The sequence below is a fragment of the Thunnus thynnus genome, chromosome 6, assembly GCF_963924715.1.
Source record: "Thunnus thynnus chromosome 6, fThuThy2.1, whole genome shotgun sequence".
Taxonomy (NCBI): Eukaryota; Metazoa; Chordata; class Actinopteri; order Scombriformes; family Scombridae; genus Thunnus; species Thunnus thynnus.
Window position 1 is genome coordinate 31,661,538 of NC_089522.1, and position 18,372 is coordinate 31,679,909.

The window sequence follows — 18,372 nt, forward strand, 5'->3', positions numbered from 1 at the left end:
AATTTAATATGTACATCTAAGGTGATGGAGGGAAAACAAGACAACTTTCCTGCTATCTTGCTTTTATGACTGGGATTGGCAAGTGTTTTAGTGTAATGAACACTGACGCAATGACAAAAAACCCTTTTGATTTGAAATATCTAGAAAGAAATGTGACAATTAACTCTGATGAAAAGCAGTAACTAAGCTAAACTAAATAGTGGAAGTTTTGGGCCCTTTGACCTATTAATAAAAATGTGTTTCGACACTGTCCAACAAAATCTCAGGTGAAGCAAATAACTGTATAATGTAGCTCATGAAAAAAAAAAGATGTTAGTGTAGAGTTAAGGCAGTGCTCTTACATACAAGGAAATGTTTAAATCCAGTGTTCAAGTTACTTTCTTGACTACATCAGTGGAATCAAGGATATGCAGTCATAACAAGTATAGTTTAAGGGCAAACATAAACCAGAAAACAAAGCATAGCGTGGGAATTTAATTATACAGACTGGATGTTTGGATTAGTTTAAGAAGAATATTCCCAAATTCTCTGGTTCCAGCTTCTTTAATGTGAATATTTTCTGGTTTCTTTAGTCCGCCATGACAGTAAACTGAATATTTTTGGGACTGTTGGTCAGGATAAAACAAGACATTTGAGGTTGGGCTTTGGGAAACAGTGATCAACATGATTCACCATTTTCTGACAATTTATGTACCACACAATATATTCCCATTTGTTTGGGAATACGCACCATGTACGTACAAATAATACTTATTAGCTATTAAAGTTACTACAACTACATTTTGAAACAGGGCCCCTTTATTAGAGGTGTAGTAGTGCATTTAGCATTGCACTCCTATAAGACTGAGTACCCACACACTGAATCAGAACTACCCTTTACTTTATTTATGATGTTTCGACCTACTACAGGTCTTCCTCAGGCAAATACCCACGAGAAGGAAAAGAGGCATATATACTGTATACAGTCAAATGACCGTTACGTCATAATCATGACTTAAGACACCTTTATCATAAGAAACATGAAAACATTAGTATGAAAGGTAATACAAACATGATAGAAGGTGCATGTATATAGAGCGCTGTCTAACACGTCAGTCCAAGGTCTCCCATAGGTGTTCAACTGGGTTGAGATCTGGTGACTGCGAAGGCCTTAGCATATGATTCACATCATTTTCATACTCATCAAACCATTCAGTGACCCCTCATGCCCTGCAAATTGGGGCATTGTCATCCTGGAGGTGGAAGAGATCACTCCCATCAGGATAGAAATGTTTCATCATTGGATAAAGGTGATCCAGGGAGGCTGCCCATAGACAGACGCCCAAACTACAACTTCTGTAGGTAAGTGGATTCAACGCTGTAACATGCACACTCTCTTTCTCTTCCTTTCCACACACACACACACACACACACATTTCTCTTTCAAAATCGCAACACAGACTGTCACACACAGTGCACCTTGATTCAGGTGGAGATCAAACAATCAGTGATTACACGTCAGCACAGATGCTTTATAGGTAAACTGTAGGGTGTAACCGGTTAGGCCAGTGTGGGTTAAAGAAATATCCACATACCTTGATAGCAGGGGGATCGTTCCCCGTACATATGGAATATGTAGCAGAGTGGGGAGATAGTCTCAATACGATAGAGAACCCACATTAAAATGTCACCTCAAATGTGTCTGATAGAAATCACACCAATAAGCAATTATGATATGTTCATTGCTGAGAGACACACATTCTTCCTCTTTGTTAATATATTAATAATGATTCAAGTTAAAATTAAAAATAGGGCTCCTTTGTTAATCACAATTAACAGAAATCCACTTTTTTAAATATCTAGATGGTGAATCAAAAAAAACAAATGAATTTTAAAACGGAACCAGATTTTGTCGCCCCAGTAAAAGGTTTCTGTGAAAGCTGGTCTTGTGTATCTCTGCTAAGGCTTCCTCCTTGGTCCTCTGAACAGAAATAACGGGGTCAAGTGAGGAACGATCAAATAAGGGAACTGACACGTAGCCCTAAACACAACATAACAGCAACATATCAAAATATTGACAATCTGCTGCTGCCAGAAGAGCCGCTGACTGAGATTACCCTTTTTTTTTTTTCAAAATTTTTAATAAAAAAAAACAGAGAAAAACAAAAAAGAATAACAATAAAATGAAATAAACAATAAACCTATACAACAAATTCAATAAACAAATTCTCATAAACAACACAAATACTACATGTTTGAAAAGGAGTAGGAAGAAGTGTACACTTATTCATTCCTAACCATTTCTCAACTACTCATCCATAAACTCCTATACACGATTTATAAACAACTATCCCAATTCTATGTACAACTCAAATATCCAGCCGGTGTCAATAAAATAAGATTTAAACAGTTAACACAACCCTTCCTCATCCATATACCTCTTAAGAATATTTTTTTTTATATCTTCTTGAACTGATTTATGTTTATACTTTGTTTTAGCTCCACATCCAGACCATTCCACAGACTGAAATACACATAATCCTCATAGCGGTGCATAGCAGAGTTCCTTTAAATTAAACTTTCACTCTGAGCAGCATGCATGGGAATAAATTACAATATAATAGATATGTGTAAAGTGAAAAGTGCGAATTTGCAGGAATGTCACAATCAATGCGTGAGACGTAGCAGTCCTGTTTATACTGATATTATATGACACACCCTTATGTGTGACTATAGCTTTACAGTTTCAACTTACTGAGCGTTAACACCCTTGTTTATTTCCATTGCTTAATGCAACATACTACCAGGATGTTTTTTTTAAACATTGTGTAAGGATTATTTAAGATTTACTCAAAGGTGTGGCAATATGTCATTTAATATTAATTACAAAACCTAAACGGTGTTCTGTGATCAGGACTCTCAAGTTTAAAGAAGCAGAGCACCCAGAAAAGATATAAAAAGACAGTGTTTCCTTCTGCAAGACATCCTGCTACCTGCTACTGCAACTGCAAACTCATCTGATCATCACAGCAAGGTAACCTTTTAATTCTTGCCTTTCATCATAGCAGTAGCTTTACTGCTATGAAGATTCTTTAGATAATTTTATTTAAGGTTAGATACATTTGTCAGTGATCGATTGCAATGAACCAGTACTGACATACAATTAAAGTGTAGAAAAAAACAATAACACTTTATTTTACTGGTCCTTTAATTTTATTCTAATTTCCTAAAATTTCCTGAGTAATTTGCAGGTATTTTACAGGTAGTTTTTAGGGGTATTTACAGAGAGGGTAGTGCAAACTTTTTCAATTTAAGAAATAACTTTAAAAAGTGTTAAGTTGGTTTAGTTGGTCATTTTTCTTAAAGTGACAGAAACTACTTTTGTGTGTCAAACTACATATTAGTACATTAGGTTGTTTCTTACAAACTCAGTAACAAGCACATTTCCTGTATACCAAATTATATAACCATTTCAAAGATACGTTCTAAGAATTAACAGTTACACAGAAGCTACTTTTAGGAAAAAAATTGAAAAAGGACAAAACTTCACTGAAAGAATTTTTTGATAATTTTCAAAGAACATCTACGTATGAACCCAAATACACTCAATTAATATAATGAGAGGGTATTTACCAACTAAACCAAACACAACTTTTTCCATTTTTTGCTTGTATTTGTACCAAGTGTCCAAAAAATATATGGATAAATACCTGCAAATTACTGTATTCATTTAATGGGGATATATTTTTACTGTGTTGTTCTTTACAGTGCTAGATTTCTTTAAAACTTGCATTTGCTAGGATTATATATTAGAATATTGTGATTCTGATTCTCATTGCGTTGCACATACAAGACATGTATATACATCTAAGTAATACATTTACTTCCTTAATGTATCTTTACACAGATGGCATCAGGTCTTAACTTCATTGTGCTCCTCTGTTTGATCAGCGGACTGTGGATTGAAGCAAACGTAAGTAATATTTGTAAGAGTGGTACAATTTTTATTTTTAAATATTTTCTTTTATTACAACCCCTAAAGTGAGGCCGGTTTGAGGATGCCTTTGACTACAGATAGCCACTTGGTGCACCTGTTGGTAATAAATTGATTGATTGTTGATGAAAAATTAAAGAAAGAATCAATCATGAAACAGGGACTATTGCATACTGAAGAGAAACAAGAATAGGAAAGTACCCCCATTTTATTAAAAAACACAAAATTACAAATGGTGCAGCTGTAGTCTCACAAATCTAATCTCAACACGAATCTTAAGATACAAAAAATGAAAATTCTGAGTTGTGCAGTATTTATTACTAATCATGTGTTCTTTACATCCACAGGCACAATGTGGAAAAGCACCAGGTTGGTGGGAGTGTTTTGTTTTGAGCATTCAAGGGAGTGAATACTCAAAATACAATAACTGGCACTGTGTGACCACTGACAATGTACTAATATTGTACTAATATTTAAAGATTGCCTCTCACTGGACAACTGTCTGTTGGGCTGTCCATAAAAATTGTGTTGGCTGTGTTTACGGACAGTAATCCTAGACTTCCACTAGTTTTATTAATGAGCTGCATTCATAGAGAGCCACATTCACTCACATATTAGACCAGAAAACTGAGATAATTCAGTTTCAGCAGATGAATTGAAAATTGAATAATTGAAAATTGATGAAAATAATCATATAGCAATAATAGCAATAATCATTATATGCAGCCCTATTGCATTATTTTTGTCCTTCTAAGTTGACGTTTGTTTGATAGGTTTCTGTGAGACCTGCCCTCCTGGTTGGACTCAGTTTGACCAACGCTGTTACATATTCTACAACAGTGAAAAGGACTGGGCTGATGCAGAGGTACTATAACAACAACAGCTATTTACAAGAAACATATATTTATGGTATATACTCTGAAACAGCTTGCTGCTTTAAGAATCATTCAGTTGAAGAAATCAGTCATGTAAATATTTATTGGTAAGGTAACTTTTACGATTAGCTGTCAGTCTCAAGTGCATTGATGCTGAAAGTAAAGTTGTATTTCAATATAAAATTCTCTCTCTTAGTTAAATATACTGTATCACTGAAGGTTAATCACTAATCATAGAGAAAACTCAGGCCTGCTGGCTTTTATGTTGGTACATACAGTACAGTAATGCCCATGTAACATCTAGTGTACTGTCACATTCTCACTTTGTCTCTCTTCTACTTTTCAACTCTCACTTCTCCTCATCCAACTCATTCCATCTCTGTAGTATTTTCATTATATCCTCACTCTTTGCACCTTGTCTTCATCATCAGCGTTTCTGCACTTCTCTTGATGGAAATCTGGCTTCCATCCGTTCCGAAAACGAGTACAAGTTCCTCAGAGAGATGGTTTACAGAGCGACTAACTCACATAAAAGAACTTGGGTTGGAGGCTATGATGCAGTAAAGGTGAGTGTTTTATCAATAAACAGCATCTGTTGCAACATTTCTTGTATTTATTTATCGGGACAGTGTACAGTTTTAACATAAATGATGCACTGTACCAGATTTAGCTTCAAGCTAATTTTCATCTGCAACCCTTTACAATTAAAACATATAACAGCAAAATAACAGACAGTACAAAGCAAAAAACACACAGGACACATTATACAAAATACAAAATACAAAGCTACGCACAAAAGCACATCACATACACCCACAATGTCAACCAGAAATCAACAATGCAAGCATGTCAAACCAAAAGCAAGATTATTTGAGATTTATTTATTTTATTTATAAAATTAATTTTATCAGGTAATCTCATTGAGATCAATATGTCTTTTGCAAGAGAGACCTGAGTGCAGCAGAAGAGATGTACAAACTTGTACATCCAAACAGTACCAGGAACAATCAAAACATCTCTAAAAAGAACTTTTCCTAAGTTCACCAGACCAGATCCCAGTCCTGGGAAAATATACTGAAGCAGCTTTAGGAGGATGTTTTCATAAACAAAAGTGACAGTATGTTGAACCCTTCTTGTTAATAGTGGGGACGTTTTTATGTAGTACACTGATAGAAACTGCTCACAGCAGAGTTCAGGACTATGTTCCTGGAAAAATAATTTTGCTTTTGAGTTTTTCAAATGACTTTTTTTTCTTTTGTTTCTTACCATCTCAAACAAAAGTCACCTTCATTGTGTTGGAGTGGTGACAGAGGTCTCCACAGCGGGTGTGTCTGCACTATCTGCATGGCTAGAAAAATAGTGAATTGACCCTTTAAACTTCTTCCTTAGGAGGGTCTGTGGCTGTGGAGTGATGGTTCAAAGTTTAACTTCACCGGCTGGGCTAAGGGGGAGCCTAACAATCATGGAGACGAAGGCTGCATGGAGATCAACTTGCGAGGTACAAACTAATTACAGTAAAAAAAAAATTGAAAAATGATCAAATTAATGATTTGTGTGCACAAATGAATTGTCCTCAGTCTCTATGAGTGAAGCGTTATGAGACTGACCTATGAGTGTAGACATAACCTAACATGTTATTTGTATTGTGTTATTTTTTACATTAGATTAATCAAGAAATAAGAAATAAGCTCTTGTCAAATCATTTGTAGGAGAGGCCTCTAAAGTGCTTTTATTGTTTGTTCATTGTGAATCTCTGTCTACAGGTGAAGATTTTGTCAATGATGCAAGGTGTAAAGAGAAGAACTCTTTCATTTGTGCCAGAAACCCATGACAATCTCGCCATGTTCTGACACATCTGCCGTGAAGATGTCACATCCTCACTGATGATGCATGTCACTTATACCAGGAAGTCAAGCCTCGATGACTTCACCGCCGGAAGACAAATCTGATTTCATTTCCGTTGAATCAATAAACAAATATCCTACTCAGCAATCTGTCTTCCCTGTTTATAAAACCATCTCATACCAAAGCTCAATATTTATATATCTTGTGTGTCAAGATTAGAAAAGATCGTATTTAACAATAACATCACACACATTCATACATACATGTCACACAGAACAATCATCATGCCGATAATATGCTGTATGTGCATACAGTGCATACACGTGGTCTTATCAGAATCCTCCACCAGTCTCCACATCTCAAACTTTTGACAGGATTTACCAGTGTCTCAATCAGTGGTGCAAAGTAACAGTAAATTGACTGAAGTACTGTACTTTAGTACAATTTTGGAGGTACTTGTACTTCACTTGTATTATGAGCTGGCTCAAGTGGCCAGTGGCAACAAAAAGGGAAACACACCATGTTAAGGTTTAACAAAAGATAATTTATTAAATAAAAATGGGGTGTGAAGATCAGTAAGATCAGTGTGAGTTGTGTGATGCATGAATGGTAAGTGTTTGTGTGTGTAGGTGTTGACAGGTGCATGTATGCAAAATAACTAAAGCAACATCACCAAACCAACCGGAGGGGAGGGCAGAGAGAGCTCCCTCAGCAGCGTGACACGGTGGCAGGAAGAGAGTGAGCTGTGCTGCAGCACCCTCAGGTGTTCCCAATTTATTTAAGCACTAACGATCACCTACAACAGTACAGCAAACAAGGGGGTGAATCACACAGCAAAACACAGATGACACAAAGGGTTGTCACACCTGAATATTTCCATTTGATGCTACTTCATTTCCCTCTGAAATGTAGTGGAGTGGAAGTATATTGTACTTTCTACTCCACTACATTTATTTGACAGCTTTAGTTACTTTTCAGATGAAGATTTGACACAATGGATAATATAACAAGCTTTTAAAATACAACACATTGTTAAAGATGAAACCAGTGGTTTCCAACCTTTTTGTCTTTTGACGTCTTACAAAAAGCAGTGTGTAGTCGGGGTCACATTTCACATGTCTATGAGTTGTTAACAGCTCCACCAAATAGTGATTTTTCCCTCTAAACTTCTCACATGCTTTCATTTCCATAAATGTTCAAATGATCCAATATTTCAGCAAAAATCAAAGATTAGAGAAAAAGTCCAAAAACTGAAAACAGATTTGTGTATCAGAACTGTTTTTTCTTCTTTCCTCTCCCATTAATCATCTCACCACCCCTCAGATTTATCTGCTGACCCTTTGGAGGGGCCTGACCCCTAGGTTGGGAACCACTGCACTAAATTAGCTAACTGTATATAAAGTAGTGTAAACTAGCTCCACCTCCAGCAGCTACGACAGTAACATGCTGCTCTAACACTGATGCTTCACTATTAATAATCTAATGATGTCATATATAATAATATATCAGTCAGAGGGACCAAACCACTACTTTTACTGCAATACTTTAACTACATCAAGCTCATAATACTTATGTACTTTTACTGCAATACTTTAACTACATCAAGCTCATAATACTTATGTACTTTTACTGCAATACTTTAACTACATCAAGCTCATAATACTTATGTACTTTTACTGCAATACTGGTACACATCGAATGCTTGACTTGACTCTGGTATGCCTTGGGGAGCATTTTCTGGCATGGTTTGGGTCCACTTTTCCCCTTAGAGGGAAAGGTCACTGCAAATCAATACAAAGTTGTTCTGAGTCATCACCTTTATCCTATGATGAAACTTTTCTATCCTGATGGGAGTGGTCTCTTCCAGGATGACAATGCCCCAATTCACAGGGCACGAGGTGTCACTGAATGGTTTGATGAGTATGAAAATGATGTGAATCATATTCTACGGCCTCACAGTCACCAGATCTCAACCCAACTGAACACCTATGGGAGATTCTCGTCTGACGTGTTAGACAGCGCTCTCCAATACCATCAGCAAAACATCAAATGAGGGAATATCTTTTTGAAGAATGGTGTTCCTTGGCCTTGGCATTGATCCTACAGTCTCTGGAACTCTTCTGTTTTAAAACAACAGTCAGGAGCCCAAATGAACATTGAAACATGTTTTTCTTGCTGTAATCATTCCTCCTGTTGATACTGACCATTAGAAGATCCCTTCATAATGCACTTATAATGGAAGTAGATATCTTTCAATGTTACAGTCTTTTTAGTGCCAAAGTCCCTCTTTTTGTTACTATACTTCCACCACAGATCAACAGGGAAACACTGTCCGAGGAAACACAAAGAGGGAATTTGATGCTAAAAAGCCTGTAAATGTGTCAGATATCCACTTGATATGACTAACTCAGACTGCTGAAGCCTCATATAAGCCATCATAAAATACATATAAGAGATCACATATACGACACATATAAGAGATCACAAAAGCCATTGAAAACGCCCTATCCTTTAACCTTAAACCAAGTCTTCCCCCTAAAATTTTATGGTTTACATTGTGGGGACTTGCCTTTTGTCCCCAAAAGGAGAAGAGGGATGTGGTGTGTCCTCACCACATGAGGAATACCTGCTACACACATGCACACAGGTAAAATGGAGAAATTTACAGAAACCCACTATGCTCACAAATCATATTTATTTATTTTTCAGATTGTTTTTTTACATTGATTTTTCTCACCCAGATTAAATTGTGGAAATAATCAAAAGAAGATGTGAATAATCAGGAGAGTGATATTGCTATTTAAGCATTAAATGATCAGAGTTCAATATTATCAAAGTATGAAAAAGGAAGTAAAGTCATCGTAGTGGAAGTGACGTTGTAATGGCACATCTGATAGCAAATGGTGGGAGGCTTCACAGTTTTCTGGCACAAACAAAAGGTTTCCGATTGTGACATGAGAGATGATTCCAAGAGAATCCTGTAAGAAGAAAAGAGTACAACAGCATAAACATCTGAGTTTGACTTATCTTACTGATCAGAGTGCATTTAAATTTCTCTAATGCAGGGCTCAAATGGGGACAAGTGCTCCTACGTAAAAATTCAAAAAAAAAAAGCTTGGGACATGGCCAAAAATTTATGGGGCACAGCAATTTTTGGAGTATATTTACTGTGCAGTAGTTGTAAATTAACGTAGAGATTACTACTACCCGACAACTGCCAAGTTTCTTTTTACACTGTCATCAAGTTACTTAAAGATCCCCTTCAGGCATGTTTAAAGATGAATATAAAATACTCTTTTAATAATTATTTGTGTCTAATATGGTTTTCCCACAAAAAAGTCCAACTATCTTGTTAAAATCCTTAAAATGACATCTATTCCTTCTCCCTCATAAGAAAATCCAGAATCTATGAATGTGCAAATATCTTTTCATTTCAAAAGTTTAACAGATGGACACAAGATGTCTTCTACTTAACTACTTAACACACTTGTGTAAATTGAATACTGGCCTACGATTAGCTCCAAACTAGTTGTGATTTCACAAATCATGCTTGTGGGTATCAAGTGGCAACTACAGCTGCTTGAGGCTGAAGCCAACGTGGAAGGACCTTAAAGTGCCACCAACGGCCACTAGATGCTCCAACTGATGCCGATTCAAAGAGCAAAAAGTCAATCATTTTTTTCAACAAGTAATTATGGTCTCAGTCGCTAAATTCAAGCCCTCTAATAAGAGGGTGCTGGTGGTCATTCTGGAAATTAATAAGATTTGAAGACATATAGTAGCTTTGGTGTCTGCCACGTAGGCGTTGATTGACAGCTGTGATTGACAGTTGGTTCACCTGCTGCTCTCGCCAGTTCCGGGACTCACACTGAGTTGGACTGTTGTCGCCGTATTTCATTAAATTGAATGCTACTTGATAGCTTAACCTGCTGTGTTAGCATAGTTTAGCTTAAATAGCTAACATTAGCTCAAGTGTGCAGCACTCAGTGTTTCCGAGGTAGTGCGGCATGTTTCCAGAGTGTGAAAGGCAACACCCCGCACTCCTAATTTGGAAGGTCCTGCCTCCAAATGGAAAAGATGGCGCTGACCATAAGCTGCATCTCTGGGCTTCAAACTGACTCCAACACAAACCAGCGGGTGACATCACACCTCACTACGTCCATCTTGACGTACAAGCTGTCGTAGGTACACACCTTAAACTCATTTTACATTTTCAGTGAGCACAGTGAAACTTTCCCTCTTCAGATAGTGTCAAACTCTGCACATCGTCACTCTGCACATTGAAGGTCAAACATCCAACTGACTTTAAGGGATTAAAGTTAAATAGTGACAGCAGATATGATCTGCCGCCGGCAAAAGTGACGATCAGCGCCAGCTATAAATGAGAGGCAGCTGACTGAATGTTTTGTATGACATAAAAAGACATAAAAAGATTTGACAACAGATTGTTTAGTATTGTGGTTCAGCTAATCCAAATTACTCACTCTGTGGTGCCCAAATGAGTTTTCATATTTGCATATAGAACCCTGTAATGTAATACTTATTTTTCATACAAATCCAGACAAGAGTATGAACAGTAGTATAAATACAACACATAAAAATACCACACATTTTAGCTTCACCAGTTTTGTTTCCTCTCAATAAAAATAACAATCAGGAAGTCGAGAAATAATATTTGTACCATTCGAGTTGATCACTGTGCAGTGTTCTCCGCCTACAATGTGTGGCCCTCCATGACTCCAACATGTGTAGTCAACCTTGGAACCATCAGTCCACAGCCACTTCCCCCCCTGTAAAGAAAGTTGATTTTTGAGCAACTGCACTAACTGACCATTCTTGATTTGCTATAGGATACAGGGTTTGAGGGTTTTGCATTACTGACGTTAATCTGTGGGTAAAAAACTGCAGCCTTCAGAACTACAATATTATGGGATCCTGTAAAATACAGGCCATGTGCTTTTCAGCTGTTTTGTGCAGATTTATACCACCAGTTGTGTAATACATTCACCCACAGAATGTTTTGGAGTAGCTGAAGAGATTACAGCAAGGTGAACATACAGTATGATTTATTAGTCATTATCACCCCCTCAGCCAAATCAGACAGATCCTGACACTAGGGATGTGCAGAGAGCCCAGTATTTGTATTTGTATCTGTATTTGTTGAGACAGCAAAATTATTTGTATTTGTACTCAAATAACAGTGGAAACTGGCGTAAAAATCCTGTTTTTGTTTTTATTACAATATTAAATTTTAGGATACTAAAGTGTTAAAATAAGCAGTCACCAATAAACTATCTTGTGAAGGAGGTCCCCACACCAGATCTCGAACTTGAGTCAATTCACTGACTATTGAACTAAAGCTCAGCCCCAAAGTACCTGGAACTTTTGGTCGAAACAGGGCTGAAGTGTGTTTCTAGGTGTTGGGGGAGTACATGTGTGAAAATAGTAGTATAAAACTTTTTGTGTCTCCAGAGAGAGCTGTGTGAAATCTGATAAACTGACTCAAGTGATGTCACTTGAGTCAGCATCAGTTGGGGCTGAAGACTACAAGTTTGAAAATGAAAAAAATCTGGGGGTGTGGAGTTCAAAAGAAGTGAGGATAACAGACCTCTGTAGCCTGCTCCTCATCTCTGCTGGAGGCTAGCAGCTCCAGGCTACATTAGCCACAACTAGCAAAACACACCCAAATCTCCAACCCAACTATTAGTGGACAAAATGCATTTTGGGTAATGTAGGCACCAGGTTTTGACAAGGAAGAAGAATACATGGAATAAAAAAGGCATTATCTCTGGTTGTACTGCATCGATTTTGATACATTTTTAAACTGTCCATCGTGAGTCTGACAGCATTATAGGAGTGAAATGCTAAATCAGTGTAGTACACTTTTAATGTTTAGGCAGGTTTAAGCAACTCAAACTACTTGGTTAAAGTTAGGGGAAAAAACTTCAGCTGCATTGATTTTGATCCATTTTGGGTTGTTTTTTTACTGTCTTTTGTGAGTCTGACAATGTTATAAGGGTGCAATGCTAAATTGGCGAATCTATGTAGCATCAAACTACTCACCATTTGTTGTACAATTGACAGCTGCATCAGGTTCTGTGTTTAAATGTATTTTCAAACCTGTTGTTGTATTTCTCTGGTCTGAATCAGTGAGTAAGTTGGTAAGCTTGTTACGTTTTCCACTTGGAACAGTTTCTTTTCACACAGGAAGAAAAGAAAGTGAACCAAAAGCATCAAAAAAGCCACAAAAGAACATTCTGTTCATTGTGATCATTGGTCAGACGTGTCTGGGGTGGTAGCGAGAACATGCACACAACACAACACTTGCATAGTACACCTTGTAGTTGGGTCAGATTAAGGTTGTATCACATTCCCACAAACAAACAAACAATTCATTTGTAACAGGAATTCCTCTAAAGGGCCTCTTTGTGCAACTGTGTTTGATTCAACCAGACTAAACGATGTATGTTTGAAAACGCCCTAAAAATGTCTCACCTGAATTGCATCAGAGATCCCGATCCAGACACTTTGATAAACGTGACAGCTTTTGAAAAGCAGTTTCCTGATGAAAGAGAGTTCTGAGCGTTGGTGGATTGATGCCAGGTTCCCACCAAGACGAATGCAGGCGCACTGACAGGGGAGTAAGAGAAAAACAATATGAAACATCTGAGAGAAAGTAAGCAAAGAAAAATGAGCTGAAAGACAAGAGAGAAATGGATACAGGCTCTATATAGCTAAAACATGGTCATAATAGCTAACCTGTAGGCTGGTAAAGAATGATTAACCAAGTACCTCTGCTTCAGCCATGGTCGCGTGGCTGTTTTGAATGATGAAACAGCGAGAGCCATGCTTTGTCCAACCATGAGGACATTGTGGACCCCTCACGTGAACCACTGGAATTTTAAACAAATTATGTAAAAACTTTTACCTTTAACACCCCCACCACCTCAACTATACCATTAGAATCATTAATTAATTAATCAATTATTTTTAGAATTAATAAATTAATAAATAATGTCAGTCAGTTGGACATCATTGTGTAAAATTAAGTTCTCTGATCCCATCCTGTAGTGAATTAAAGCATAACTTCCTCTGTTGGGGTTAACATGTAGCCCGGTGTATTAGTGTCCTGTCAGGAAACACGTGTATGAACATCTGCCACTGAACATATCTGAAAATACAACATCCAAAGCAATTTAAGTGTGAACAAAGTGAATCTACCAACCTGGTTTGTGGTGTTTTATGTGCCACTGTGAAAATGAACAACACATTTATTAAATTAGCTTGAAATTTGCACTTTTTTGTTTTTATTTTATCATCTATTATCTATACCTACTTGGTAAACAATTTTGTTTGTGTGACTGTTGTCATTGTTTCCATAATAATAATAATAACTTTATTTGTATGGCACCTTTCATAAAAAAAAATGCAGCTCAAAATGCTTCACAACAAAGAAATTACGTGCACCAAGTGCTTCATATCGAGAAAGAGATAAAATACATAAAATGAACAAAAAAATGTACATAAGAGGGAAAATAAAACCCTTTTGATAATGTTAATAAACATATGATAAAATAAAGTGAAAATACAATACATATAATGCGTACTTCAGTGGTGGTCATTTGAAACTAATTTGAAAGTTCACCATTTGTAACATAATATGGAAGATAAAACCCTCTGACACATAAAATAGAATACATAATAATAATAATAATAATGAGGAGAAGAAGAAGAAGAAGAAAATATATGATATATATGAATATATATGAAATAATAGAATACATAGAATGTATAAAATCAAGTGAAATTCAACATTTTAAAAGAGGTGCAGTTGTATATAAGTGTGAAGCAGACTGAGGGAAAAGTTAGTTAAAGGCTAAAGCAAAGACATTTTTTAGCTTTCTTTTAAATATATTTTTAAATATATTTAGCAAGCAGTCTTCCCTGATATCTATGGGTAGTGAGTTCCATAGTTTTGGGGTGTAATTGACAAAGGCTGAATCCCTGATTTCCTTTTGGCTGTTGCTGGGAATCTCCAGTGTTCGCAGTGCTCTTGAAGGCAAATAGTTAACAAGGGAGTTAGCAATGTAGCTTGGTCCTAGCCCATTAAGGACTTTATATGTAAGGATTAAAGTCAATACTAAAGGTAACAGGAAGCCAGTGCAGAGCAGCTAAAACTGGACCAATGTGTTCTCTCTTCTTGGTTCTGGTTAATAGCCAAGCTGCAGAGTTTTGAATGAGCTGAAGTCTCTCAGTAGTTTTTTCGGGAGGCCAGTAAAAAGTGCATCAAAATAATCAATTCAGCTTGAAATGAAGACATGAATCAGTTTTTCTGCATCTTTTTGATTTATAAATGGTCGTACTTTATTTATGTTTCTAAGGTGGAAAAATTACGTTTTCGTCACCTTGTTAATGTGGGACCTGAAGTTTAGATCTGAGTCTAACCCCGGGACACACTGGATGCGTGAGCAGCGCATGTGCGTCGCGGAACCTCTTGCTTTTCATTTTGGCGCCCATGTTAACAGGTTAGAGCAGCCACACGCGCGTCTCACGTGAGGCTGCTGCGTCGCTTCATCTAGAGATTTGAGGTCTCGCCTATTTTCTCCGTGTGACGCGCACGGTTCTCAGCAGAAATAGACAAGGAACACGATAAAAAGATAGGGGTGCTGGTGGCAGAAGCGCCGCTAACTGATTAATTGTGACTTGGGAATCATCTTTTACTGTTCACTGAGCTTAGAAAGGGCTTCATATGGAACAACTTGCTGTATTTTGCTTTCGTGTTATTTTTTTGGAGCATTTCATGCTTTTATTAGATAGTGACAGTGGAGAGATAACAGGAAATGGGGAAGAGGGAGATCAACACGAGTCCAATGTGAACAGACCAAGAGGCTCACAGAGTGACCTACAGTACACACTAGTCTGAAGTAAATAACATTTTAGCAAGAAAATTTAAAAAAGACAAATTAAATACTAAAAACAAAGTTTTTCTTACTAATATTGGAAAGAACAGTGCGTTGGTCATGGTTATACAGAGGCAGAAAACCAAGAGAAAACCGGACGCCATCTGGGGAAAAACAGAATACCTTTACTGCATGGTCCTTATCCTAGACATCAGCAACTGGTTGTAAACATCTACATGCATGTCACATTTTCCGTCCCAATACTTCGATTGAGTGTCCATAAATAAACTGCAAATATACCATAAGATGCAATTCTATCAGAATAAGAAACACTGTGATTACATTAACTAAAATAATAAACTGCATCAGTTTGCTCATTAGCTGGTAAGTGTGCAAGCAGACTAGCTTAGAGAGATAACATTAGCTGATAACCTCTGAGCTAGCTCGCCTCCAGTAGAGTTCAGAGACTTGTAGAATCAAGGCCAAAGCACACTGAAGCTGTTCTGGCAGCACCTTGTGGCCCAACACCTTACTAAAGCACTTTATGTTGGTTTTTGCCTTAATTTGTTGCCCATCTGTATATACATACATGTATATACATCTGCGCAACGCAATGAGAATTAAATTCACAATATTCTAATATACAATCCGAACAAATGCATGGTACATGATTTAAAGAAATCTGGCACTGTAAAGAACAACAACCTATAAAAGATTTAGAAATGAAAACAATGAAATAAGGGTTTTTGTTTGTTTGTTTTGGTAACGCTTTATTTTACAGGTCCCCTAATTTCATACCTATTTAATGGAAAATTTTGAGTAATTTCAGGATATTTAACTGTTAATTTTGGCACCAATTATAAGGGGGAAAAAACAGAAAAAGGTTTGTTTTAGTTGCTAAGTACCCTCTCATTATAGGCTATTTGGGTTCATATGTAGATTTCTTTATATATTAGACTCTTGACAATTCTTTAAGTGACAGAAAATACTTCAGTGAAATTTTGTGCAATTTCCCTAAAAGTAGCTGCTGTGTAACTGTTAATTCTTAAAACATTTATTTGAATGGGTTTCATACTTTGGTAGTATACAGGAAATGTGCTTGTTGCACAGTTTTTAGGAAACATATATGCTGGTATTTTGACACAAAAAACTACACACTGAAAACCGAGAAATTTTCTGTCAGTTAAAGAAAAATTGCAAGTTTAACCAATTTAGTACTTTTAAAAGCTGTTTCTTACAATTTGTACCAAATTTGCACCAAATAAATGAATGCTCCCAAAATTATATTGTTAAATACCTGCAAACAACACATTAGATTAAAATGAAAGGACCTGTGAAATAAAGTGCTACAGTTTTTTTTTCTACACTTTTTAATTGTATGTCAGGACCGGTTAATTGCAGCCAATCACTAACAAATAAATCTAACCTTAAATAAAATGAAGAGTAGATCAAGAATCTTCTCTGTAAAGTTGCTGATATGATGAAAGGCAAGAATTAAAAGGTTACCTTGCTATGATGATCAGATGAGTTTGCAGTTGCAGTAGAAGGTAGCAGGATGTCTTGCAGAAGGTAACTGTCTGTCTTTTTATACCTTTTGTGGGTGTTTCATTAAACTTGAGTGTCATCAACTGACAACAGGATACGGTTTAATAGTGAATTACACATTGCCACAGCCTTGAGTAAATGTTAGACTGCTCCTTAAACAATGTTAAAAAAATATAATATTCTGGGAACCATCAACTACGCAACACTTCGTGGGAAAAAAAACAAGGGTGTTAACGCTCAGCAAGTAAAAACTATTAAGCTACAGTCACACATAAGAGTGTGTCATACCATAATGTTCATTGTAATACCAGTATAAATCTTAATGTGACCCTGATCTTAACAATATTTTGATTTGTTGCTGTTATGTTGAGTTTAGGGGTACATGTACATGCCAGTTCCCTTATTTGATCGTTCCTCTCTTGACCCGTCCACCATCATGAGGGCCATTCTACCTTCCTTATTTCTGTTCAGAGGACCGAGGAGGAAGTTTGAGCAAAGATACAAGTTTTATAATTCATTTGTTTTTTGATTGACCATCTAGATTTTTAAAAAAGTGGATTTCTGTTAACTGTGATTTGCAAATGAGCCCTAAAACATCCATCATTCATCAGAAAGATTTTTCTTCTGATGAGCTATTATTTTTCCTTTTAACCAGTGTCATTATTAATATATTAACAAAGAGGAAGAGTGTGTGTCTCTTAGTAATGAACTTATCGTAATTGTTTATTGGTGTGATTTCTATCAGACGCATGTGAGGTGAAATTTTAATGTGAGACAAACCATAGCAACATTTTTGGTGGGAAAATATTAACACTGTAAGACATACCACATGGCTGTCTCCCACTGACCCCCAGCTCTCTCTTTCAATTTCCAATTTCAACAATTTTCCAAGTAAGTATTTGACCTGTAGTATCTTTTTCCTTAATTCTAAAGATGTTAAGTAATAGAAAACTTTAATAATTAAAAAAAAAGTATAATAAACATGAATTGGAGGGATTTCTTTCAATGTTGCAAAAACACAACACTGGGCTTCAATGGGCATCACTTATTCACACAAAAGGCACACAAAAGGCCTCATCACTGAGTCATGAGTCAATTCACCAATTATTCTACCTATGGCAATATACAGTGTATATATATATATATATATATATATATATATATATATGGGTCATAGGCTTAAGGTTAACAGTTAAGGTTAAGGGTTAACCCTGTATATACATATAGGGTTAAG

The 18,372-nt window shown here is 36.5% G+C and overlaps 2 protein-coding genes across 4 annotated transcripts; one reads left to right on the forward strand and one right to left on the reverse strand.

The window, feature by feature from the left end:
* The first annotated feature begins 1,292 nt into the window (after positions 1-1,292).
* On the forward strand, positions 1,293-6,836 carry LOC137185115 (galactose-specific lectin nattectin-like). 3 transcript variants are annotated; one of them, XM_067593381.1, is made up of 8 exons: positions 1,293-1,341; positions 2,894-3,013; positions 3,887-3,952; positions 4,321-4,342; positions 4,747-4,838; positions 5,280-5,414; positions 6,238-6,346; positions 6,612-6,836. In XM_067593381.1, exons 3-8 carry the CDS (start codon positions 3,887-3,889, stop codon positions 6,677-6,679), a joined length of 492 nt encoding a protein of 163 aa, XP_067449482.1. In that variant the 5' UTR covers positions 1,293-1,341; positions 2,894-3,013; the 3' UTR covers positions 6,680-6,836. The 3 variants fall into 3 exon arrangements, with proteins under 3 accessions (XP_067449482.1, XP_067449483.1, XP_067449481.1); XM_067593382.1 differs by lacking the exon at positions 2,894-3,013 and having other exon boundaries at positions 1,316-1,341; XM_067593380.1 differs by lacking the exon at positions 1,293-1,341 and having other exon boundaries at positions 2,875-3,013.
* Positions 6,837-8,972: 2,136 nt separating this feature from the next.
* On the reverse strand, positions 8,973-18,249 carry LOC137185116 (galactose-specific lectin nattectin-like). Its single transcript, XM_067593383.1, has 7 exons — positions 17,100-18,249; positions 15,686-15,757; positions 13,919-13,943; positions 13,486-13,586; positions 13,189-13,323; positions 11,375-11,483; positions 8,973-9,671 (listed from the first exon to the last, which is right to left on the reverse strand). The coding sequence occupies exons 2-7, from the start codon at positions 15,755-15,757 to the stop codon at positions 9,607-9,609; spliced, it is 507 nt and encodes a 168-aa protein (XP_067449484.1). The 5' UTR covers positions 17,100-18,249; the 3' UTR covers positions 8,973-9,606.
* Positions 18,250-18,372: the final 123 nt, after the last annotated feature.

Coding starts and splice junctions, on each gene's coding strand:
- LOC137185115 (XM_067593381.1), top strand. CDS start 3,887: ATGGCATCAGGTCTTAACTTCATTGTGCTCCTCTGTTTGATCAGCGGA. Junction 3,953..4,320: donor GACTGTGGATTGAAGCAAAC/GTAAGTAATATT, acceptor TTACATCCACAG/GCACAATGTGGAAAAGCACC. Junction 6,347..6,611: donor CATGGAGATCAACTTGCGAG/GTACAAACTAAT, acceptor CTCTGTCTACAG/GTGAAGATTTTGTCAATGAT.
- LOC137185116 (XM_067593383.1), bottom strand. CDS start 15,757: ATGGCGTCCGGTTTTCTCTTGGTTTTCTGCCTCTGTATAACCATGACC. Junction 13,324..13,485: donor CGACCATGGCTGAAGCAGAG/GTACTTGGTTAA, acceptor CTCCCCTGTCAG/TGCGCCTGCATTCGTCTTGG. Junction 11,484..13,188: donor GGATCTCTGATGCAATTCAG/GTGAGACATTTT, acceptor CTTTCTTTACAG/GGGGGGAAGTGGCTGTGGAC.